This window comes from Microcaecilia unicolor, unplaced genomic scaffold (assembly GCF_901765095.1).
Source record: "Microcaecilia unicolor unplaced genomic scaffold, aMicUni1.1, whole genome shotgun sequence".
Lineage (NCBI taxonomy): Eukaryota > Metazoa > Chordata > Amphibia > Gymnophiona > Siphonopidae > Microcaecilia > Microcaecilia unicolor.
The window spans coordinates 27,960-53,226 of NW_021963671.1; the positions used below are offsets into that span (position 1 = coordinate 27,960).

At 41.7% G+C, this 25,267-nt stretch overlaps 1 protein-coding gene across 1 annotated transcript in view; it reads left to right on the forward strand.

Annotated features, from left to right (window-relative positions):
- Nucleotides 1-22,332, forward strand: part of LOC115459558 (kynurenine--oxoglutarate transaminase 1-like) — a gene marked incomplete at its 5' end in the record, with an annotated part of 47,332 nt that extends 25,000 nt beyond the window's left edge. The window contains one exon of the mRNA XM_030189370.1: nucleotides 22,090-22,332. Within this exon, the coding sequence (XP_030045230.1) occupies nucleotides 22,090-22,317 (228 nt within the window). The remainder of the gene's footprint in view (nucleotides 1-22,089) is intronic.
- Nucleotides 22,333-25,267: the final 2,935 nt, after the last annotated feature.

The following is a 25,267-nucleotide window of genomic DNA, read 5'->3' on the forward strand; positions in this document are numbered from 1 at the left end:
GGAGGAGTTCCATCCCCTCTATTGTTTTTGTAGTTCTTCTTTGAACCTTTTCTAATTCTGCTATATCTTTTTTGAGACATGGCAACCAGAATTGAACACAATACACAAGGTGAGGTCACACAGTGGAGCAATACAGAGACAATATAATATTCCTAGTTTATTTTGCATCCCTTTCTTAATTCCTAGCAACCTGTTTGCTTTTTTGGCCGCCACCTCACACTGGGCAGAAGATTTCAGTGTATTGTCTACAATCCTGCTTATAATCGAAAGAGAAAAACGCCTATATTGCGACCCAAATCGGGAGATGGGCATTTTTCTCCCGTGGGCGCCCAAATCGGTATAATCGAAAGCCGATTTTGGGCGTTTCCAACTGCAATCCGTCGCAGAAACGGGTAAAGTAGACGGGGGCGTGTCGGAGGCGTGGTGAAGGCTGAACTGGGGCGTGGTTATCGGCCGAGGAGAGATGGGCATCTTTAGCTGATAATCGAAAAAAAAAAAAAAGGCGTTTTTACTGCGATTTTGGGTCACTTTTTTGGACCCTTTTTTTTTTTTCACAAACAAGTCCCAAAAAAGTGCCCCAACTGCCCAGATGACCACTGGAGGGAATCGGGGATGACCTCCCCGGACTCCCCCAGTGGTCACTAACCCCCTCCCACCAAAAAAAACCCCACTTTACAAACTTTTTTTCCAGCCTCTATGCCAGCCTCAAATGCCGTACCCACCTCCATGACAACAGAATGTGTTCTATCCTGTGACAGCCTTTCCCTGGTTCTGATGTGGCTCTCGGGTGAGTGTGACACCTTTTCTGTTATGCGCACTGCAGAGTCACATCAGCAATGCATTGTGGTGGGTGTAGGGTATTGGGCTCCGTGATTCCACTAGCTTGTGGCAAATGCTCACGATGTTGGTAGTTGGTAGGCTCTGCTCCCACGGTACTTTTCCCCCTGCTTACTGGGTCAGAGTGTGCCCTGTTTTGTTTCCGGTAGTCCATGAGGTAGTGGCCATTTTTGTAAGCCAGTTTTAGATCCATTTCACGTGTTAGCCACGTTACAGAACTTAGTTCTTACCTTGAATGTGGCTGAAAGAGAGCATTGTACACCATTCTGCCAGCTCTGACCTACTGCTCATCTCAGTACCAGGGAGACTCGTTGCCAGTGGGGCACAACCTCTGATCTGTAGTTAACTGTGAGTAAGCGTGCTTATTCCAATAAAGGACGTTTTCAGAGAGATTAGTCTTCAGGTGTCAACTGGTGTGCCAATGTTATATAGCAGCAACAAGTCCTAGAGGCCTGCGTGTATGCAGGTCCCTGGAGCACTTTTAGTGGGTACCGCAGTGCACTTCAGCCAGGTGGACCCAGGCCCATCCCCCCTGATGGGGAGAAATGATAAAATAGACTTTTACTTCAGCAGATTTAGCCCATACGCAGCAGAGCTTTAGAAGTGTTAACTCCCATTTTTTTTTCTCTCTCTCTTTCACACAGACTCTTGAATAAAAGATTCAATTACTCTCTCTTCTTTTACTTCCAAACAAAAAATGATGTTTACTTACAGTTTCTTCAGATAACTATTTACATCATACTTGCAGTAGACATGGTAAAACTACTGAATACAAAAATTCTGTCAGTTGGTTATCATACAGCTTGAAGAGAGATTGTTAACACCATTTTATGCTGACACAGACTGACTCACTCTCAGAGCAACTAGAGTGACTCGGACACACTCACAAGACATTACACTATATCCAATGACATCATAGCTCATAGAATTGTTGACAGTTAATGCATGCAGCACTTGTCTTTCACATATTCCTACATACCCCTTCACATGCATTATTGTCCAACAATTCAATTCTTATATATTTATTTATATACATACAGTCCTAGCTTTTCTCGTAGATTTTCAAAATTTCTTACAGCTAGCGGTTTCATCAAGATATCAGCAATCATTTGGTCAGTTTGTTTATATTGCAAACTTATTACTCCTTGCCTTGACAATTCTCTGACATTATGGAATTTTGTTGCAATATGTTTTGTTCTAGACTGTACCCTGTCATTTATTGACAACCTTATACAGCTTTGATTGTCTTCAAAAATCTGTATCGGTCTCTGCTGTTCTATACCAAAATCTGTACACAGTTTTTCTATCCACATTAGTTCACGACATGCTTCAGACACAGCAACATATTCTGCTTCTGTGGATGATAAACTTACAATGGTTTGTTTATGACTTGCCCATGAAATAGATGTTTTTACATACATAAACACATACGCACTTGTGGATTTGTAATCTGAATGGTCTCCAGCCCAATCAGAATCACAGTAACAAATCAATTTCTGATTACTATTTACCGGAATCACCAATTTACAGTCAATTGTACCTTTCAAATATCTTACCACTCTTTTTACAGCAGTCCAGTCAGTCTTAGTAGGCTTGTTCACTCTTCTACTTAAAATTCCTACAGCATTCGCTATATCAACTCTGTAAGTGGTAGTTAGATACAAAAGTTTTCCTATTGCAGATCTGTATAGAATGTTATCTGGTAATGGTTCCCTTTCAGTTTCATCCCTCTGAAAATCTGTGGTCATAGGTGAACCTACTGAGTGTGCTTCCTGCATACCCATACTTTCAATAAGATCATTAATCTTTTGTTTCTGACTTATTAAATAAGAACCATCTTTCTGTTTTTTCAATATTCATACCTAAATAGTATGACACATTTCCAAGTTCAGTTATTTCAACATTCTGATTTAAACACTTTACAATGTCTTTATACTCTTTTTCACTTTCACTTGCTATAAGCAAATCATCTACAAATGCTAAAATGTACACACAATGACCTTCCTTTTGTCTAGTATACAAGCATTTATCTGCTTCTCCTTGCTTAAAATCTAAATCAGTTAACATTTCATGCATTTTCTCATTCCAGCATTTTGCACTTTGCTTTAAACCATATAAACCTTTGTTCAGTTTACACACTAAATGACTGTTATTTGTATCTATGAAACCTTCTGGTTGTTTCATATACAAGTCTTCAGATATATCTCCATGAAGAAATGCTGTTTTAACATCTATGTGTTTCACTTGCATTTTCTTTGATTCAGCTATGCTTAGGAGAGTTCTGATTGTTGTGTGTTTCACTACTGGTGCAAATACTTCATCATAATCTTCACCATATTTTTGAAGATAACCTTTTGCTACCAGTCTGGCTTTATATCTTTCTACTTGTCCTTGTGCATTTCTTTTCAACTTAAATACCCACTTGCATCCTATGGCCTTTTTGCCATGGGGTAATTCAGTTAAGTTCCATGTTTTGTTTTTATGCAACGCGTCGATTTCATCTTGTGCAGCTTTTTTCCATTCTTCTGCTTCTTTTTCAGACATTTGATCAATTTCATCCCAAGTTAAAGGTTCTTGTGCATCATCAGAAGTTGTTAAATAAGATAGTCTTTGGGGTGGATTACCTCGATTTTCTCTGGATGAGCGTCTGACATTTTGTTGGTCTGACCTCTCCGTGTCATCTGAGATCGAGATTCTATCTCCAATCATTTCCCCTTCATCAGTGGTACTGTCTTCAGTATAAACACTTTCTGTATCTATTTCATTTTCCTGTTCCTCATTAGAATCAGAAAAATTATTATCAGACAATTCTGGTATGTTAGTGTTTATAATCACCGGGATATTGATTATTGGTTTCTTTTCATATTCTGGATGATAAGGTTCATTTGGAATTTTCCAGTCTTTATCAATTTTTTTATTTTCATCAAAATATGTGATGTGTTTTACACCAACAAATCCAGTGTTTAGATTCAGAATTCTATAACCTTTGTGACCTGAATCATAGCCCACTAGCATTCCTTTTTCTGTTGTGGAATCCAGCTTATGTCTCTTCTGTTTCGGCACATGAGCATATGCTGTACTTCCAAATATTCTTATATGTGACAGATTTGGCTTTTTACTATGCCACATTTCATGTGGGGTGCGATCAGTCCCTTTTGTAGGTAGTCTGTTCTGTAGGTATACTGCTGTGAGAATTGCTTCTCCCCATAATCTCTTTGGAAGATTACTATCAGATAGCATACATCTTGTCATTTCTACAAGCGATCTGAACTTTCTTTCAGCTACAGAATTTTGTTCTGGTGTATATGCAACTGTCTTTATGTGCTGAATACCTTCTTGTTCTAGAAATGTTTGTATGGTATGTGAAGTAAACTCACCACCGTTGTCAGTCTGTAGAATCTTTGGTTTTTTATCAAATTTATTGCTTACCAAGGCTACAAACTTCTTTAACGTATCAGCAACTTGATTCTTTTCTTTTAATAGATAGGCCATACAGTATCTAGAGAAATCATCCACAAATATTAATGCATATTTGTTATTCCCTAGTGATGGAATATTAAATGGTCCACATAAGTCACTATGTATCAAGTCCAGTATTTTACTACTTCTTTTTCCTTTATATGATGGAAATGAGGGGCTTACCCCCTTTTGAGTAATACAATCTATGCATTTTTCCATCTTACCATTACTGGCACTTATTTTTATGCCTGTTGCAAGTTGCTTACTTTGCAGCTCCAAGATCACCTTTGGATCTCTGTGTCCCATTCGACGATGCCAGGTCTCAAGATCACATTCTGTATTCTTCTTTGTTTTTATAAGATGTGATGATTCACCTGTAGTGTTTAACTTATAGACATTGTTATTCATATAACCTTCAGCATAAATTTCATTACCATCAGAAATTGTACATTTACTATTTTCAAAATGAATTGAAAAACCTTTCTTGTCTAATGCTGATACACTGAGCATATTACAAACTGCTCGTGGAACATATAAGACATCTTTTACAAGAGTTTTTTTTTTTACTCCATCTGATACTATGCATTTTAAATGTCCATTTCCTTTTCCTTTGATCATTGTTGAGCCAGCATTTGTTGTGTGAAGACTACCATCTTCTGGTCTCATATCTGTGAAAAATTCTTTATTATTGGTTATATGTTTTGTGCTGCCAGAATCTAATATCCAACTATTTTTATCTGAAGTGTTCTTCATTATATTAAAAGATTTTTCTGTCATTATACAGCTCTTATTCTTACTGTTGTCATGGTCATACTTTTTTCTTTGACCATGCTTATTCTCCATTGGCTTAAATGAGCTAGAAGGGGTGTGGTTTTTCTTGTTACAGTATTTTGATACATGTCCCTCTTTACCACATGAATAGCAAATCAGCTTGTTTCTGGGCAGGCTTTTTTCATTATAGCTCCTCCTCCTACTATGCATTGCTGAGAAAAATGTTTAATTCTGGTTAATCTCTCTTGGTGAACAGATCTCCTCTGTTATAATACATTCTTGTCTAAGCTTAGAGACAGCCTGTTCAAAAGATTGTCCTTCAATTGCTTCATTCACTGTCCTGAATACTTCAAAACTTTGACAGAGATGTAAACATAAAAGCTCTCTTTAAAGCATCGCAGATAGGTATACCTGATAATTCTAGCTTCTTAAATAATGACATTAAATGTGTTATATGATCATTACATTTTTTCTTGTCATTCAACTTCAATTGAATTATTTCTGATAACCATATAGGCTGTTGTTTTGTATATGAAGTACCATACATGGTTTTCAATTTTTGCAATATTTCTTTTGAGGTGTCTGTTCCATCAATCAATATTGCCTGTTTCTCTGTCAGAGCTTCATATAGCATACTTCTGACATAACAGTCTGCAGTATTCCATTCTTCAAAATTGTCAGCATTTCTTACTTGATCCAAACATATATTTAGCTTCTTTGCTTCAATAATACATTTAAATCTCATCTCCCACTGAATATAGTTATATTCATTCAGTTGGGGCACTTTGAGAGAACATAGTAATGGTGCAGCTGCCATCTTGTCTTTTGTGTGGAGAGAGAAAAAAAAATTTCTTAATGTTTTCCTTTTTTTATTTTATTTTAGTGGTCTGGGCCCATAACCCAATATGATGGGGAGAAATGATAAAATAGACTTTTACTTCAGCAGATTTAGCCCATACGCAGCAGAGCTTTAGAAGTGTAAACTCCCATTTTTTTTTCTCTCTCTCTCTCTCTTTCACACAGACTCTTGAATAAAAGATTCAATTACTCTCTCTTCTTTAACTTCCAAACAAAAAATGATGTTTACTTACAGCTTCTTCAGATAACTATTTACATCATACTTGCAGTAGACATGGTAAAACTACTGAATACAAAAATTCTGTCAGTTGGTTATCATACAGCTTGAAGAGAGATTGTTAACACCATCTTATGCTGACACAGACTGACTCACTCTCAGAGCAACTAGAGTGACTCGGACACACCCACAAGACATTACACTATATCCAATGACATCATAGCTCATAGAATTGTTGACAGTTAATGCATGCAGCACTTGTCTTTCACATATTCCTACACCCCCCTACCTGTAATACTTGTGCTGGTAAATGGGAGGTCTCCAAAATCCTCTGTACCCACATGTAGGTGCCCCCTTCACCCCTAAGAGCTATGGTAGTGTTGTACATTTGTGGGTAGTGGGTTTTGGGGGAGGGGGGTTGGGTGCTCAGCACCCATGATAAGGGAGCTATGCATGTGGGAGCTGTTTCTGAAGTCCACCGCACTGACCTCTGGGTGCCCAGTTGGTGTCCTGGCATATCAGGGGGGCCAGTGTACTACGAATCATGGCCCCTCCCATGACCAAATGGCTCGGATTAGGACGTTTTTGAGCTGGGTGTTTTTAGTTTCCATTATCGCTAAAAAACAAACAAACGCCCAGCTGAAAAACGTCCATTTTTTCAAAAATATGGTCTGTCCCGCCTCTTCACGTACCCGTTTTCGGACATAGACACCCATGGAGATAGGCGTTCGCGTTCAATTATGCCCCTCAATGACACCTAGTTTTTTTTCTTGAGTGCTGACTCCTAAGGTGGACTCTAGCATCAGGTAACTATGATTTGAGTTATTCTTCTTAATGTGCATTGCCTTGCATTTGTCTACATTAAATTTCATCTGCCAGCTCGAAGTGGGATTCTCAATACACTTTGAGGGTTACTGAGCTAACCAATGCAGCCTAGCTTTGTTGGGGTTTTTTTTATTTGTTTGTTGTTGATATTCAGTGTGATTATTGGTGATGTCCAGGAGGTTATCAGAACACAGACTTCTTGATTCTAGCTTATCCGCTGTAGATAAATGATGTGTATGGGTATACTACACACGCCCAACAGATACCTTCATTATAAAAGACTACGTTCTCCCTATTCTAGCAGTCTGAAGCTCCTTGGGGTGAACTTGGACAAGCATTTGAATCTGGACAGTCATGTACAAGTTGTCACTAAAGGAATGTTCAATGCAATGTGGAGGCTTCGGCAGATTAGATATTGCCTAACTAGAGAACTGTTTTGCACCCTTGTTCATTGGTTAGTGCTATCTCACCTAAATTACTGCAGCGGGATCTACGCAGGTTGCCATGAATATCTTTTGAAAAAATTCCAGACTGCACAAAACACTGCGGCTAGACTAATCCTGGGAAAATCACGTTTTGAGCATGCTCAACCTCTGCATTTCCTTCTCCACTGGTTGCCAGTGAGGGAACATATCTCTTTCAAAATTTGCTCTCTAACTCATAAAATCATTTACGGGCAAGCTCCGGAGTACATGCTTCACCTTATTGACCTCCCACCCAGAAACGCAATAGCCACCTCGCGTTCGTATCTCAACCTGCACTTCCCAAATTGTAAAGGCGTCAAATACAAGTCAATCTTCACTTCGTCTTTCCACTACTCCAGTGCCAAGAATTGGAATGTTTTGCTGAAATACTTAAAACTGGAAAAAGTTTGCTTTTTCCTTCACCGCTGTCTTGGAAAGCCTGTAAAAGATCTTCATCTTCTCCTTTTTCAATCTTTTTACTCTCAAAACAAGAAAAGTTTGCTGTGCATAGGTTAAAAAATGATAAAAATCTGATAATAAAACTAGCAGATAGTTCCCATTTGAGTGTATATTATCTCCTTGGGTGAAGTTAGTACTTAACTGGTTAAATTAACGTATTATTATTATTATTATTTATTGCATTTATATCCCACATTCCCCCACCTATTTGCAGGCTCAATGTGGCTTACATAGATTTGTAAACATTGTCATTTCAGGATATCAGATACATTTAGTAATGTGTAACGATCAAGGAAGGGAAGAGAGAAGAAGGAAGAGAGTGATTAGGGTGGTTATAGAAGGTGGGCGTTCATAATTGAGTGGGTTGGTGAGGTGACTTAGTGAGGCGATAGGTTCTCAATTGTAGGCCTTGTTGAAGAAGAATGTTTTCAGGGATTTTCGAAAGATAGTTGTTTCGTTGATTGCTTTCAAGTCTGTAGGTATTGCATTCCATAACTGCGTACTCATGTAGGAGAAGGTAGTGGCATGCATCATTTTGTATTTGAGACCTTTGCAGCTGGGGTAGTGCAGGTTGAGAAATTTGCGGGATGATCTTGTGGCATTTCTGGGAGGTAGGTCCATGAGGTTTAGCATGTAGATTGGGGCGTCTGCATGAAATGATTTTGTGTACAATTGTGCAGATCTTGAATGCAATGCGTTCCTTAAGTGGGAGCCAGTGAAGTTTCTCTCTTAGGGGTTTTGCGTTTTCATATTTAGTTTTTCCAAATATGAGTCTGGCGGCCGTATTCTGGGCAGTTTGGAGTTTTTTGATTGTCTGTTCTCTGCATCCCGCGTACAGTGCATTGCAGTAGTCCAGATGGCTTATTACCATTGACTGTACCAGGGTACAGAAGATGTATCTCGGGAAGAAAGGTTTTACTCTTTTAAGTTTCCACATGGTGTAGAACATCTTTTTCGTCGTGTTTTTCACGTGGGTATCAAGAGTGAGGTTTCAATCAATGGTGATTCCAAGAATTTTCAAGTTTTGTGAGACCAGAAGGGAACAGTATGGTGTGATTATGGTGGTGAAGTTCTTTGTGTTATGTTGTGAGGTGAGTACAAGACATTGTGTTTTTTCTGCGTTAAGTTTTAGTTGGAATGCATCTGCCCAAGTATGCATTGTTTGTAGGCTTTGGTTGATTTCGTTGGTGATTTCATTTAGATCATGTTTGAATGGGATATAGATTGTGACGTCATCTGCATAGATGTAGGGGTTGAGGTTTTGAATGGCTAGTAGTTTGGCTAGAGGTATCATCATTAGGTTGAATAATGTTGGTGAGAGAGGGGATCCCTGGGGGACTCCATGGGGTATTAAGTTAGGACAGCGAAAAAGGCTGTCCTAATTTTATCTGTCGAGCTAACTGGGCACTGGTCTGAATGTTGGCTGGTGCCCGGTTAACTTGCAGGTGACTACACTTACCTGAATACTCAATTCCGGAGCCCAGACATGGCCTGACATTGAATATCCCAAGCTTAATTCAACCTGTGGCTCCTGGTGTCTTAAAAACCACTGATCACTGCAGATTGAATAATCATAAGTACATAAGTAATGCCACACTGGGAAAAGACCAAAGGTCCATCGAGCCCAGCATCCTGTCCACGACAGCGGCCAATCCAGGCCAAGGGCACCTGGCGAGCTTCGCAAACGTACAAACATTCTATACATGTTATTCCTGGAATTGTGGATTTTTCCCAAGTCCATTTAGTAGTGGTTTATGGACTTGTCCTTTAGGAAACCGTCTAACCCCTTTTTAAACTCTGCTAAGCTAACCGCCTTCACCACGTTCTCCGGCATCGAATTCCGGAGTTTACGCGTTGGGTGAAGAAACATTTTCTCCGATTTGTTTTAAATTTACTACACTGTAGTTTCATCGCATGCCCCCTAGTCCTAGTATTTTTGGAAAGCGTGAACAGACATCCACCTGTTCCACTCCACTCAATATTTTATATACCTCTATCATGTCTCCCCTCAGCCGTCTCTTCTCCAAGCTGAAAAGCCCTAGCCTCCTTAGTCTTTCTCCATAGGGAAGTTGTCCCATCCCCGCTATCATTTTAGTCGCCCTTCGCTGCACCTTTTCCAATTCTACTATATCTTTCTTGAGATGCGGCGACCAGAATTGAACACAGTACTCAAGGTGCGGTCGCACTATGGAGCGGTACAACGGCATTATAACATCCTCACACCTGTTTTCCATACCTTCCCTAATGATACCCAACATTCTGTTCGCTTTTCTAGCCGCAGCAGCACACTGAGCAGAAGGTTTCAGTGTATTATCGACGACGACACCCAGATCCCTTTCTTGATCCGTAACTCCTAACGTGGAACCTTGCATGACGTAGCTATAATTCGGGTTCTTTTTTCCTACATGCATCACCTTGCACTTGCTCACATTAAACGTCATCTGCCATTTAGGTGCCCAGACTCCCAGTCTCGTAAGGTCCTTCTGTAATTTTTCACAATCCTGTCGCGAGTTAACGACTTTGAATAACTTTGTGTCATCAGCAAATTTAATGACCTCGCTAGTTACTCCCATATCTAAATCATTTATAAATATGTTAAAAAGCAGCGGTCCTAGCACAGACCCCTGAGGAACCCCACTAACTACCCTTCTCCATTGTGAATACTGCCCATTTAACCCCACTCTCTGTTTCCTATCCTTCAACCAGTTTTTAATCCACAATAGGACATTTCCTCCTATCCCATGACCCTCCAATTTCCTCTGTAGCCTTTCATGAGATACCTTGTCAAACGCCTTTTGAAAATCCAGATACACAGTATCAACTGGCTCCCCTTTGTCCACATGTTTGTTTACTCCTTCAAAGAATTGAAGTAAATTGGTCAGGCAAGATTTCCCCACACAAAAGCCGTGCTGACTTGGTCTTAGTAATCCATGTCCTCGGATGTACTCTGTAATTTTGTTTTTGATAATAGTCTCTACCATTTTCCCTGGCACCGACGTCAGACTCACCGGTCTATAATTTCCCTTACGATTCCCTTATAATTCTCCATAGAAAATTGTTTAATTTTATAGGGAACAGAAGGCACTCAAGAGTGTCAAGTGAGATAATAAAACAGAAGATGGGTTTGCAGCACCTAAGTTAAAGAAGCGTTTTTATGCATCTCAACTTCGAGCAGTGTTGAATTAGTAGGATCATAGGGATCATAGTGGATGGAAATGTAGCAGGAAAATTAGGTCCCATTTCCATTATTTCATCTCCCTTGGATGAAGGAAACTCAAAACAGATCAGAATTGTGCTGGCTTTCCCTACCCTATAGCTGTGGTTTCTGCACATTTCTGGTGCATTTCTTAACCTTGTCTTCCCCTTGTCCCAAACAGCTGTGTAGAATAGTGGCTTAACACAGTCCTAGAGAGAGTTTTTACAGCAAACACATTCCACAGGTAAAGTTTAAACCCACCCACCCCAAGACTGACACTTCCTAATAGCTTTTCTGAATAATTACTTATCACAAATTAACTTCACCCTAATTACAACTGTCTCAGATTGCTGAGGAGTAAAATTAATCTTGCACACGGTTAAACCCCATTATAGCATACCTGTTCATACCCATTCCAACAAATCAGGATGACTTTTATTCTCTGTAATAATTGTGGTGCTTTAGTTTCAAGGCCAATCATCTGGAGCCTTAAGGCTTGTCCTATCTTTCATCAGCTCAATAGTTTAAAACAGGAGCTCAGTAAAGTAAAGCAGGAATTACTGTAGATGCACTTAAAGCAACATCTAAGACGGCACAACATCATAATGCACAGAATCAAGCCAAATTCACACCACTACCTCAAAGGATAAAACCACCTAAGAATAGATGGTTCACCGTAGGCTCAGGCAGACTTCATTATGTGACACAGAGGCATCCACCCTCACAAGTGTTGCTCCTACAGAATTCTTTTGCTCCATTACAGCACTGTGATGTTCCTCAAATAGAACTGATGCGGAAGAGATATGAAGGTACCCAAAGACAAAAAACAACCCCAAATCACAAATGTTGAAACACATACCAGAAAATGTACATGGAAAGGGATGACCACAAATGCTCGCAGTCTAAGCAATAAAGTTCATGACCTTCAAGCCCTGATGTTGGAGGCAGACTTAGACATTGTTGCAATCACGGACACGTAGCTAAATGGTTCCCATGAATGGGATGCAAACATACCAGGCTATAATCTATTTAGGAAGGATAGAGAGGGTCGAAAAGGTGGAGGAGTAGCTATGTGAGAAATGACATCGAGGCAACTGAAATGTCAGGGACTTGGGGAAAGTAAGAAGCGATATGGATCACCTTAAAAAGTGATGATAAAATCTCTGTACACGTCGGTGTTGTCTACAGACCTCCGACACAATTGGAGGATCTAGATAAAGATCTGGTCGCAGATATCCATAAGTTGGGAAAGAAGAGAGAGGTGCTGTTGCTGGGAGATTTCAATCTACTACTACTACTACTACTATTTAGCATTTCTATAGCGCTACAAAGCATACGCAGCGCTGCACAAACATAGAAGAAAGACAGTCCCTGCTCAAAGAGCTTACAATCTAATAGACAAAAAATAAATAAAGTAAGCAAATCAAATCAATTAATGTGAACAGGAAGGAAGAGAGGAGGGTAGGTGGAGGCGAGTGGTTACGAGTCAAAAGCAGTGTTAAAGAGGTGGGCTTTCAGTCTAGATTTAAAGGTGGCCAAGGATGGGGCAAGACGTAGGGGCTCAGGAAGTTTATTCCAGGCGTAGGGTGCAGCGAGACAAAAGGCGCGAATTCTGGAGTTGGCAGTAGTGGAGAAGGGAACAGATAAGAAGGATTTATCCATGGAGCGGAGTGCACGGGAAGGGATGTAGGGATGGACGAGTGTGGAGAGATACTGGGGAGCAGCAGAGTGAGTACGTTTATAGGTTAGTAGAAGAAGTTTGAACAGGATGCGAAAACGGATAGGGAGCCAGTGAAGGATCTTGAGGAGAGGGGGGTAGTATGAGTAAAGCGACCCTGGCAGAAGATGAGACGGGTAGCAGAGTTTTGAACCGACTGGAGAGGGGAGAGGTGACTAAGTGGGAGGCCAGCAAGAAGCAGATTGCAGTAGTCTAAACGAGAGGTGACAAGGGTGTGGATGAGGGTTTTGGTAGAGTGCTCGGAAAGAAAGGGGCAGATTTTACGGATGTTGTAAAGAAAGAAACAACAGGTCTTGGCAATCTGCTGGATATGAGCAGAGAAGGAGAGAGAAGAGTCAAAGATGACCCCAAGGTTTCGAGCTGAGGAGTCAGGGAGAATGAGAGAGCCATCAACAGAAATAGAAAACGGGGGGAGCGGGGAGGTGGGTTTGGGGGGGAAAATGAGAAGCTCGGTTTTTGGTCATATTTAATTTCAGGTGGCGTTGAGACATCCAGACAGCAATGTCAGACAAGCACGCTGAAACTTTGGTTTGGATGCAAGGTGAGATATCAGGGGTAGAAAGGTAGATTTGGGAGTCATCAGCATAGAGATGGTAGGAAAAGCCATGGGATGAGATTAATGAACCAAGGGAAGAAGTGTAGATAGAAAAGAGGAGGGGACCAAGAACAGAACCCTGAGGTACGCCGACAGGCAGAGGGATAGAAGTAGAAGAGGATCCACCAGAGTGAACACTAAAGGTGCGGAGGGAGAGGTAGGAAGAGAACCAGGAAAGGACAGAGCCCTGGAATCCAAGTGAGGACAGGGTATCGAGAAGTATGCTGTGATCGACAGTGTCAAAAGCAGCGGAAAGATCAAGAAGAATGAGGATGGAATATTGACCTCTGGATTTAGCCAGTAATAGGTCATTGGAGACTTTAGTAAGCGCAGTTTCGGTTGAGTGGAGAGGGCGAAAACCAGATTGTAGTGGGTCAAGAATAGCATGTGAGGAAAGAAAATCAAGGCAGCAGCGGTGAACAGCACACTCAAGTAATTTGGAGAGAAAAGGAAGGAGGGAGATGGGTCGGTAATTAGAGGGACAAGTAGGGTCGAGTGAAGGCTTCTTAAGGAGAGGTGTGACCACAGCATGTTTAAAGGCAGCAGGGACAGTCGCAGTGGAAAGTGAGAGGTTGAGAATGTGACAGATAAAAGGAATAAGAACAGGAGAGATGGCATTAAGAAGGTGGGTGGGAGTGGGATCAGAGGAACAGGTGGTACATTTTGAGGAAGAAAGGAGAAGTGTAGTTTCCTCAATAGTAACTTCAGGAAAGGAGGAAAGGGAATGAGGGGAAGGAGAGAGAGGGGAACGGACTAGTGGAGGGAGAGGTGGTGAGGTAGAGAAAGCAAGGTTTATCTTTTGAACCTTGTTGTGAAAGAATTCAGCAAGGGTCTGAGGAGATAATGAAGGGGGAGTTGGGGGAGGGGGCACCTTGAGGAGAGAGTTCAATGTGGTGAAGAGAAGTCGAGGATTAGAGCCAAGAGAGTTGGTCAGTTGGATATAATAATCCTGTTTGGCACGTAAAAGAGCAGATTGGAAGGAGGTCAGCATGAACTTAAAGTGTAAGAAATCAGCAAGGGCCCGAGATTTCCGCCAGAGGCGTTCGGCGGAGCGGGTACAGGAACGTAGGTAGCGGATATTAGAAGTCAGCCAAGGTTGGGGTTTTGTACGCCTTACAGGGCGGGTCATCAAAGGTGCAAGAGTGTCTAAGGAAGAGGATAGAGTATTGTTGTAAGAAGAAACAGCCTCATTGACAGACGTGGATGGTGCCACAGTAGAGAGGAGGTTTGAAACATGGGAGGATAGAGATGAAGGGTCAATATCGTGAAGATTCCTAAATAAATTAGATAAGATAGGACGGGACTGGGAGGGAGGAGATTTAAGTGTGAAAGTTATAAGATGGTGATCAGAGGAGGGAAGATCAGAGGCAAGGAAACTAGAAGGTGAACAGTTGGAGGAGAAGATGAGATCAAGACAGTGACCATTTTGATGATGGGGGAGGTGGAGCATAGTTGGAGATTAAGGAGGACGTTAAAGCGAGTAACTTGGAAATATAAGAGTTGTAGATGTAGATTGGAAAGTTCCATCTGCGGAATCGGAAAGAAGTAGAGAGCTCGTGGATGCTTTTCAAAGTGCTCTGCTCAGACAAATGGTGACAGAACCCACGAGGGAGGGAGCGAACGCATGGATCTGGTGCTCACAAATCGGAGTAGTGTGTCAAATGTCCGAGTGGGTGCCCACTTGGGCGGCAGTGACCATCAAACGGTTGGTTTGATATGACAGCTGAAGTGGAGGGCGGCCACTCAAAAATCAAAGTCCTGGATTTCAAGCTTGCTGACTTTAGTAAAATGGGGGAATACCTGAGGAAGGAGCTGATGGGATGGGAGGATGAACGAGAAGTGGAAGGACAGTGGTCCAAGCTGAAAAGAAGCTATAAATAGGGCCACAAACCTTTATGTAAAGAGAGTAAATAAAAGCAAGAGAAAAGGAAACCGATATGGTTTTCCAAACAAGTGGCTGAGAAAATAAAGGCTAAAGAGTTGGCGTTCCTGAAATACAGAAAGACTCAAGAAGAGGAACACAGGGAGGAATACCGGAGGAAACTGAAAGAAGCCAAGAGAGAGATACGTCTGGCAAAAGCGCAAGCGAAAGAACAAATGGCTAGAAATGTAAGGAGGGGGTGACAAAACTTTCTTCAGGTATATTAGTGAAAGGAGGAAGACTAAAAAGGGAATTGTGAGACTGAAAGATGCTGAGAACCACTATATAGATAATGATGAAGAAAAAGCAAATTTGCTAAATAGATACTTTTGTTCTGTTTTCACAGAAGAAAATCCTGGAGCAGGACCGCAATGGACTGGCAAAAGTACATGTGAGAATGGAGTGGATATAGCACCGTTCACGGAAGAGAGTGTGTTTGAACAACTTAAAAATCTAAAGGTGGACAAAGCAGTGGGACCAGATGGGATCCACCCCAGGATATTGAGGGAGCTCAGAGAGGTTCTGGCGGATCCTCTTAAAGATTTGTTTAATAAATCCTTGCAGACGGGAGACGTTCCATGGGATTGGAGAACGGCGGAGGTGGTCCCTCTTCACAAAAGTGGTGATAGGGAAGAAGCTGGAAACTACAGGCCGGTAAGCCTCACTTCAATTATTGGAAAAGTAATGGAAACGATGCTGAAGGAAAGGATAGTGAATTTCTTGGAAGCAAATAAGTTGCAAGATCCACGACAACATGGTTTTACCAAAGGGAAATCGTGCCAAACAAATCTCATTGAACTCTTTGACTGGGTGACCGGAGAATTAAATCAAGGACGTGCTATGGACGTAATCTACTTAGATTTCAGTAAAGCTTTTGACACGGTTCCCCACAGGAGGCTCTTGAATAAACTAGACGGGCTGAAGATAGGACCCGAAGTGGTGAACTGGATTAGGAACTGGTTGACGGGCAGACGCCAGAGGGTGGTGGTAAAGGAGTTCGCTCGGAGGAGAGAAAGGTGCATAGTGGAGCGCCTCAGGGATCGGTGCTGGGGCCGATTCTATTCAATATATTTGTGAGTGATATTGCCGAAGGGTTAGAAGGTAAAGTTTGCCTTTTTGCGGATGACACCAAGATTTGCAACAGAGTGGACACTCTGGAGGGAGTGGAAAGCATGAAAAAAGATCTGCGGAAGCTAGAAGAATGGTCTAACGTTTGGCAATTAAAATTCAATGCGAAGAAATGCAAAGTGGTGCACTTAGGGAGTAAAAATCCACGGGAGACGTATGTGTTATGCGGTGAGAGTCTGATAGGTACGGACGGGGAGAGGGATCTTGGGGTGATAGTATCTGAGGACCTGAAGGCGACGAAACAGTGTGACAAGGCGGTGGCCGTAGCTAGAAGATTGCTAGGCTGTATAGAGGTGTGACCAGCAGAAGAAAAGAGGTTTTAATACCCCTGTATAAGACGTTGGTAAGGCCCCACCTGGAGTATTGTGTTCAGTTTTGGAGGCCGTATCTTGTGAAGGATGTTAAAAAAAAATGGAAGCGGTGCAAAGAAAAGCTACGAGAATGGTATGGGATTTATGTTACAAGACGTATGAGGAGAGACTTGTTGACCTGAACATGTATACCCTGGAGGAAAGGAGAAACAGGGGTGATATGATACAGACGTTCAAATATTTGAAAGGTTTGAATCCACAAACAAACCTTTTCCGGAGATGGGAAGGCGGTAGAACGAGAGCACATGAAATGAGATTGAAGGGGGGCAGACTCAACAAAAACGTCAGGAAGTATTTTTTCACGGAGAGAGTGGTGGATGCTTGGAATGCCCTCCCGCGGGAGGTGGTGGAGAGGAAAACGGTAACGGAATTCAAACATGCGTGGGATAAACATAAAGGAATCCTGCTCAGAAGGAAGGGATCCCCAGAAGCTTAGCCGGTGGTGGGAGGCAGGGCTGGTGATTGGGAGGTGGGGATAGTGCTGGGCAGACTTTTACGGTCTGTGCCAGAGCCGGTGATGGGAGGCGGGGCTGGTGGTTGGGAGGTGGGGATAGTGCTGGGCAGACTTATACGGTCTGTGCCCTGAAAAAGACAGGTACAAATCAAGGTAAAGTATACACAAAAAATGGCACATGTGAGTTTATCTTGTTGGGCAGACTGGGTGGACCGTGCAGGTCTTTTTCTGCCGTCATCTACTATGTTATTATGTTATAAGTGGGAGTGGAAATGTGAAACGAATAAGTAACCCCTCTTCAGTTACACTGAATATTTGGACTAGGGCTGTTCATTTCATGCGTTTAACGTGATTAACACATTAAAATTTTTAACTTGTGCTAATAATTTTAATGCTATAAATCGCATCTTGCTGCTCTGTCCTACCACTGCCCCCTCCCCCCCTGGTGCTCTTGCAGCTTGTTCTCTCCTACCTTCTGCCCTACACTGACAGACTTTTCTCTCCTGCCACCCTGCTCTCTGGCATCTCATCCACATGGTGACATTAAGCACATGCTTCTCCACTTCTCTCTGTAACTGGAGCCCTCCCTTTCTAACGTCCCGCTTACTCTGTTGAAACTTCCTTTTTCCTGCTGCAGCAGTCGGATCGGATGCTAGAGAGAGAGGGCTCCGGTTACAGAGAGGAGCATGTGGTTAATGCTGCCATGTGTACAAGGCAAGTTTGGAGGGCCACGTGCGGCAGGGGTGGGGGTGGGATGAGATGCCAGAGAGCATGGTGGCAGCAGAGAAAAGGCTGGCGGTGAGCAGGTGTACGGCAAACAGGAAAGAACATGCAGGAGCACTGGGGAGGGAGGAGGACAGCGGTAGGAGAGAAAAATATATGCAGGAGTGGGGAAGAGTCTGAGAGTGTCACGGGTGGTAGGAAAGAAAAGTCTGCCAGTGTGTGTATATGTGGGGAGGGGGGAGTTAGGAGAGAATGTGGGGCAGCTGGCAAGAAAAAGCTGCAGGAGCTCCCAGGGGGAAGAGAAATTATATTGTGCCAGTGGAGAGGAGAAGAAGGGAAGGAATGAGATGAGATGGTGCCCACAAAGATGAAGGGAAGAGAGATGGTGCCCATAGAGAGGAAGGGAAAGAGAAAAGAGAGGAGATGGTGTGCCCATGGGGTGGGAGGAGAGACCGGAGGAGATGGTGCTCATGGAGGGGAGGGGAGGAGAGACTGAAGGAGAGAGGAGATAGTGCCCATGGATGAAGAGAAGTGATAGAAACAAGACATATAAGGAGGAAGAAAAATGGATGTGAAAGATGTTATAGGGAAAGAAGCAAAGAAGAGAGGAAGAGAGAAGAGAAACAGTGAGGCGAGAGGAGGCTCTGAAAATAGAGTTCAGAGCACATACAGAGGAATAGAACCAGAGACAGGGAATAAGATAATTAGAAAATCACCGGACAACAAAGGTAAATAAATGATTTTATTTTCAGTTTAATAACTGAAGTACAATATGTCAGTTTTGAGAATTTACATCTGCAGTCTATATTTTGCACTATACAGGTGAAAATGTGAGGGGGACACTTTCACGCTTATTTTCGAAAGAGAAGGGCGCCCATCTTTCGACACAAATCGGGACATGGGCGTTCTCGCAAGGTCATCCAAATCGTCATATATTTTTACACCCTCGACTGCTTTCCGTCGCGGGCACAGCCGATAATAGAAAAAAGAAGGGCGTCCCTGATGAGCACTTGGCCGACTTTACTTGGTCCAGTTTCTTTCACGACCAAGCCTTAAAAAAGTGCCCGAACTGACCAGATGACCACCGGAGGGAATGGGGGATGACCTCCCCTTACTCCCCCAGTGGTCACTAACCCCCTCACACCATAAAAAAACAAGTTTAAAAATACTTTTTTGCCAGCCTCAAATGCCATACTCTGGTCCATCACAGCAGTATACAGGTCCTTGGAGCAGTTGTAGTGGGTGCAGTGTACTTCAGGCAAGGCAGGCGGACCTGGGGGGGGGGAGTTTGGGGGGACTCAGCACCCAAGGTAAGGGAGCTATGCACCTGGGAGCAATTTGTGAAGTCCACTGCAGTGCTCCCTAGGGTGCCCGGTTGGTGTCCTGGCATGTGAGGGGGACCAGTGCACTACAAATGCTGGCTCCTCCCATGACCCAAGGGCTTGGATTTGGACGTTTTTGAGATAAACGTCTTTGGTTTCCATTATTGCTGAAAACTGAGGATGATCATCTCTAAGGTCGACCTAAATATCAAGATTTGGGCGTCCCCGACTGTATTATCAAAACGAAAGATGGACGTCCATCTTGTTTCTATTTATTTTATTTTATTACATTTGTATCCCACATTTTCCAACCTTTTTGCAGGCTCATGTGGCTTATATAGTACGTAAACAGCGTTAGCCGATTCCGGTATGAACAAGGTGATACTGAGGTACATGTATGGTAAAGGACCATTGGGGGGAACTTAGAGAGGGAGAGGAAGGATTAAGATAGGTCCAATTACGGTCTTTGGCAAGGGATACCAGCGACATAACGTAACCAGTCGGGATTTCAGGATATCCAAATGGAGTATGCATGAAAGAGATCTGCATATAATAGAGGCAGTGTATGCAAATCAGATCATGCATATTTCGATAATACGCGTTGCCCCGCCCCTTCGCTGGCACCATCCTTATAGTTGGGCGCCCTTAGAGATGGTCGTCCCCGTTCGAAAATGCCCCTCAATATGTGATTAATTATTTGATTAAAAATGTGATCGGTGAACAGCCCTAATTTGGGCCTTACTCAAAAGTGTTTGCCAGGAGGACAAAGCTACTCATGCTATACTTCCCTTCAGAGACAGAAGGAAGTAAGTCCATTTTTGTGAAAAAAAAAAAATAAGTTAAGCGCCTATCTGTAATCTAGGAAGTATGTCCCATCAGAATGTAGATTGACTTCTGCATGGCCCCGATATGTCAGAAAGAAAAGACAAGTAAGTTCATTGCAGGGAAATCGAGCAAAACGTGTTTTTTTCATTTTTCCACAAATCAGCCAGAATAGACATACTTGCTTTTGCAGTGACAGGGCAGTATATCCCTATTAGATAGATTTAATAAGGCAGTTAACCTGGTGACACATAATAAAGTATTCTAGTATTGGGAGGAATCCGACTTGTGCTGTTTTGGGTGATATTTTTGGTGTTTGTTTTTTTGTTTGTTTTTTTTACAAGGAAGATTGCTGGGATTTCTGGAGATGCAAAGTAAAAATCAACCGGCACCTAGGGACATCTACTGTATCGCCAGGTTGAGTATTATTTAACTTGCCCGTGGGTACAGGCAGAGAAATCACCTTTTGATGCCCTGATGGGAGCTCAGAATAGGAAAGCAAACATTTTAAGACTGTATGCCATACCGAACGCCAGAAAGGAGAGGAAACTCCTATATGTCAACAATTGGGAATGGAATCTGGTGGAGAGAACTGGGGACAAAGGAATGGGCAGAAATTTTTGAGAGAACATCTAAACCTGCAGTAGCCAGCCATATGGTGGAAAATGCCTATAATGATTTGATGAGATGGTACTCTACCATAGTGAGATTGAAAATGGTGTTTTAAATAGCTGCTGAAAAGTTCCCTGGTACCTACACTCTCTCAACGTATTTGGTCCAGTCATTCAAGCTGCTTTAGAGATTTGAGGATCCTACCATGTTTCATTTTGGGATAGATAGAACAAATCTTATATCTGAGACAGATAGAGGCAGTTCCTTGAGCAGGAGGACTTTAGTCAAATGCAGGGTCCCCATAAGAATAGATGTGAAGTTGCTGAATATTAGGTTGCAGAGATAGAGGGCCCAAGAAATACATTGATCGTACTACTTAAAGACCCAGTTTATTTTTTACTCTGGCCTTTAAAATTTAATCTGGCTTAAACCAGTATCCTGAATGTACTTGCGATGAATGTTTCTGCTTGTTTGTCTGTCCTACTTTTTAATGGAGTTCTGTTTCTTTTACTTTTTTATTATTTTATATTACTATATTTTATTGTGAATCATTTTGACCTGTTCACCAGAAAAAGCGGGTATAAAATGTTTGTCCACATAAGCATAACACAGCCTCAAGACTGGTATTGTTGACAAGTTGGAAACAATCTCAAGTTCTTGCATTGTGGGAAGTGTTAGAAAATGTTTGCTATGTTTGTGATATGTATAGATTGTGCATAAAGCTGTTAAACATATATAAACAATTTAAGGATATCTTTTAGAATGGTTTAATTACTGAATTAATTAACTTGAAAATGGAGTGGTAGTGGGGAGGAGACACTAGGAAAAGGGGGATAAATGGATAAAGATTGATGGTTGAAACATAAGAACACAACAATGTAAGGTTGTAGAGTTGATTTTAATATTGTTTGTCATACTTTGTTTAGTGCTATATTTCCATAAAAATTATAATTAAATAAATTAACTCATGTGCTATAGAAAACAGCTCGATTTAAACTAGGCCCTGTTTTTCTCCTCTCTTCTTCATGTTGCCTTCACCTCACTGTACCTTGTTTCTTTCCCCCTCCTTTCGGCTCTCACTTCCTATTGACCTTCCTTTTTTCTTTTGCTATTTGCCCCTCTCTCTGTTATACTTGCACGGCTTTTTTCTCTTCTTGTTTACCATCATCCCTTACTTTCCTCCTCCTTCCGACATGGTGGTCCTCTTGTTGCCTTTGATCTCTCCCTTCCCACTGGTTCTCTATCATGCTTCATCCCCACTTACCACCCTTTCTTTCTCTCTCTCCCCTTCCTTCATTGGCTATGCTGTCTTGCCAGGAAGCAGTGTCATACATGTTCAAGAGGGAGTTGTCACTTTTTGGAACACCAGACAGTTATTTTGTGCAGTTGCCCCAAGAGCTGAAGCAGAAGAGGAATCGCTTGGCTCAGTGTCTGACTGAGGTGGGCATGGAGCCCATCATCCCTGAGGGATCCTACTACATGATGGCTGACATATCACGTTTCAGTGAGTTCCCAATACCTCCATCCCAAAAAATATCTTTATGATTCCCTTGCTGAAGGATAACTGGACCTTAAACAGGATAAAGCAGGTACTGGGGATTCTTCCAAGGGCCCTGAATCTGCAAAGTATTTGTGACAATGTACAGAACAAGAGATATTACATTTAGAATATTTAGGGTTTGAAATTTCAGTAGCTTTTCAGTAATGTCACAAACCATACTCAGGAAAAACCTTGTAAGGTTGGTAACCACAGAAAAGCCAACTCAAAAAGCACTGGCTCATCCAGCTAGGACATCTTTGCACACATTCCCTCAAAAAGCATTAATTAAGAATATCAGATATGGGATGGGACTTGGGAAGGTAGGTGGGAATTATGAGATCTTGCAATGTACTAAAGACACACAATATATAATCTGTTATCAGTATTCTCATTGTTTAACTGATGCTGTTGTAAAAATAGAAAAATACATTAAAAAAATATCCAGGTAAAGTGACAGTAAGAACAGACCAATGCCATTCCATATTAATAATGTCACAAGTTTACCAGTTTTAATAGACCATGTATTTATTTTTTGACTGTTCAGTATTGACTTTAATCTTTTTGTTTATTGTTTTGGGGTTTTTAAATTAATCTTAAGAACCATATTCCTCTCCATCAATGTTCAGCCACCAACCCAACATAACTCTGTTTTGTAACTCTATTGCTTTTGGGGTTAGAAGATTCATCATGCATCATTCTGTGGTGGATAAAATGAAGCATGGTGAATCCTCTAACCTCTTGACATTTTTTATATATATATTATTTTATATAGAAAGAAGGAACGCATATAACACAGTACAAAAAAATAGCAAAATTGGTTACTAATAGTTCGGCTTTCCATTTTGTTACATATTATTATTCCCCTGTACCCGCTTCCACTGTCATGACCAAAACAACCTCCTGCCTACCACAAACACCCCACCCACAACTCCGAAATCTGCAACACAGCATTGGGATCAACCACACTCCTTCATCAGGATGACCCCAACCAGAAGCTGCATCCCCCTGCCAACTGAGAATTGGAAACTCTTCCACCCTCTCCCTTCACCCTTCCCCCCTACTCAACCACCCCAAACATGCACTGTCTGCTGCTGTAGGACAGGGACCTCACAAATTAGCAAATAACTACGAGCTCTATGGGGTAGTTCCTCCCACACAGGATGCCGCGTCTGTTGAAAAGTTCTCCAAATCTTCGCTGAACCCCTCCTTGCATCCAGCTCTCTCCCATTACAGTAGCTTGATACATTTAATTTCTCCATAAACCGCCTTCAGTGAATTCCTTCAAAAAGGTGGTAAATAAATCCTAATAAATAAATAAAGATGGCGAATGTGGTGTCTCCAACTGTGCAAAATACATATCAGGGACCCCTTGACATTTAATTTAGGATTTGCTCATATGAAAGATGAAAATGGTTTATTGTGGTGGGTTGAGAAAGGGGCAGTGTACACTCTGATTGATAATGGGAGAAGTTTGATCTATCACAGTTCTTAGTGTTCACGTGTTACCCTGTTGTGTGTTACAGTAAGCAAGTGTTCCACCTTCAAAGGATGCTGACGAGCCATTTGACCATCATTTTGTAAAATGGATGATGAAACATAAGGTAACTTATTCAGGCTTTTTATTTATTATTTATTTTTATTTTAGTTTGCAGTAAAGCACAATAACAAAAGAATGCGGTCAGGATCGCAATGAAGGCAGTTAATAGCAAAAAGAGAAACGCCAATCAACAAAACCTCCCCTCCCCCCCCACCCCCACTACCCATCCCCCTCCCAGGAACGGAGCAACCAATTAAGAACAAGATCCCAAAGATAGTGGGATCTTCATGTTTCTTAAACATGCCACTCATTCAGTTTTTCACCCCTCATGTTAAGTAACCTCTTTTCATTAATATGGGTAAAGTTTCTATATCATTGAGACCTTCATTTCTAGAAGCTCTCTCCTTTTAAAAATGAAGTGTATGAAAGAACGAAACGCATGCAAGTATATGGAGTTAGGCAAGAGACTACAACGGGGGCAATGGGCCATGAGTGTAGAATAATGCAGCAGTGTGTTGGGAGCAAAGTAAAGGGACAGTGTGTCAGGAAAACAGAATAATGGAGGCTATAAAGCAGTATGTGAGAGTGGGGTAAGGAGATCATCATGTCAGGCTTGCAGAATAATAGAACATTGTGGGAGGAGTAGAGTAATGAGAAGCTGTAAGAAGATTGACTAATGAAACACATTATTATTTATTCTACAGCGTTTAGCTGCTATTCCAGTGTCGGCTTTCTATAGCACTCCTCACAAAAGATGTTTGAACATTTCATTCGCTTTTGTTTTGTAAAGGTGAGGTGTAACTTCTTATGAGAAATGTTAAAAGTAGCGGGGGTGGGGGTGGAATTAGAGGTTTGTAGAAAAAAAAAAAGAGAAGAAGAAGATTTGAGAACTTAAGATAGTGTTTGTGAGGGTCTCTGAGGTGAATATAGGGGATCTGAGAATTGTACCCTGCAATAGCAGAAAGAAGTATGTCCATTCTAGCTGATTTGTGGGAAAGTTAAAAAAAACATGTTTTGCTTGGTTTCTCTGAAATGAACTGATTGCCTTTTGCCTCTGATATATTAGTGATCCTGAAGGGGCTATGCCAGTGGTTCCCAAATCTGGTCCTGGAGGCACCCGTAACAGTCAGGTTTTCAGGATACCCACAATGAATATTCATGACATAGATTTGCATGCAGTAAATCTCTCTCATTAATATTAATTGCTTCCCTTCCTAATTCGTAACTCTATTTCACTCTAGTTACAAAATCAATACCTCTCACAAAAGTAAATACAGCCACTGTTATCTTATTTAACTTTATTAAAACAAAATTATCATTGAAAATTTTTTCAAAACTTTAACCTAATCAGCTTCCCCTTGCTGCTTACATCAAATAACTTCACACTCATTCTTCTGAAGAACTAAAGAAATACCCAT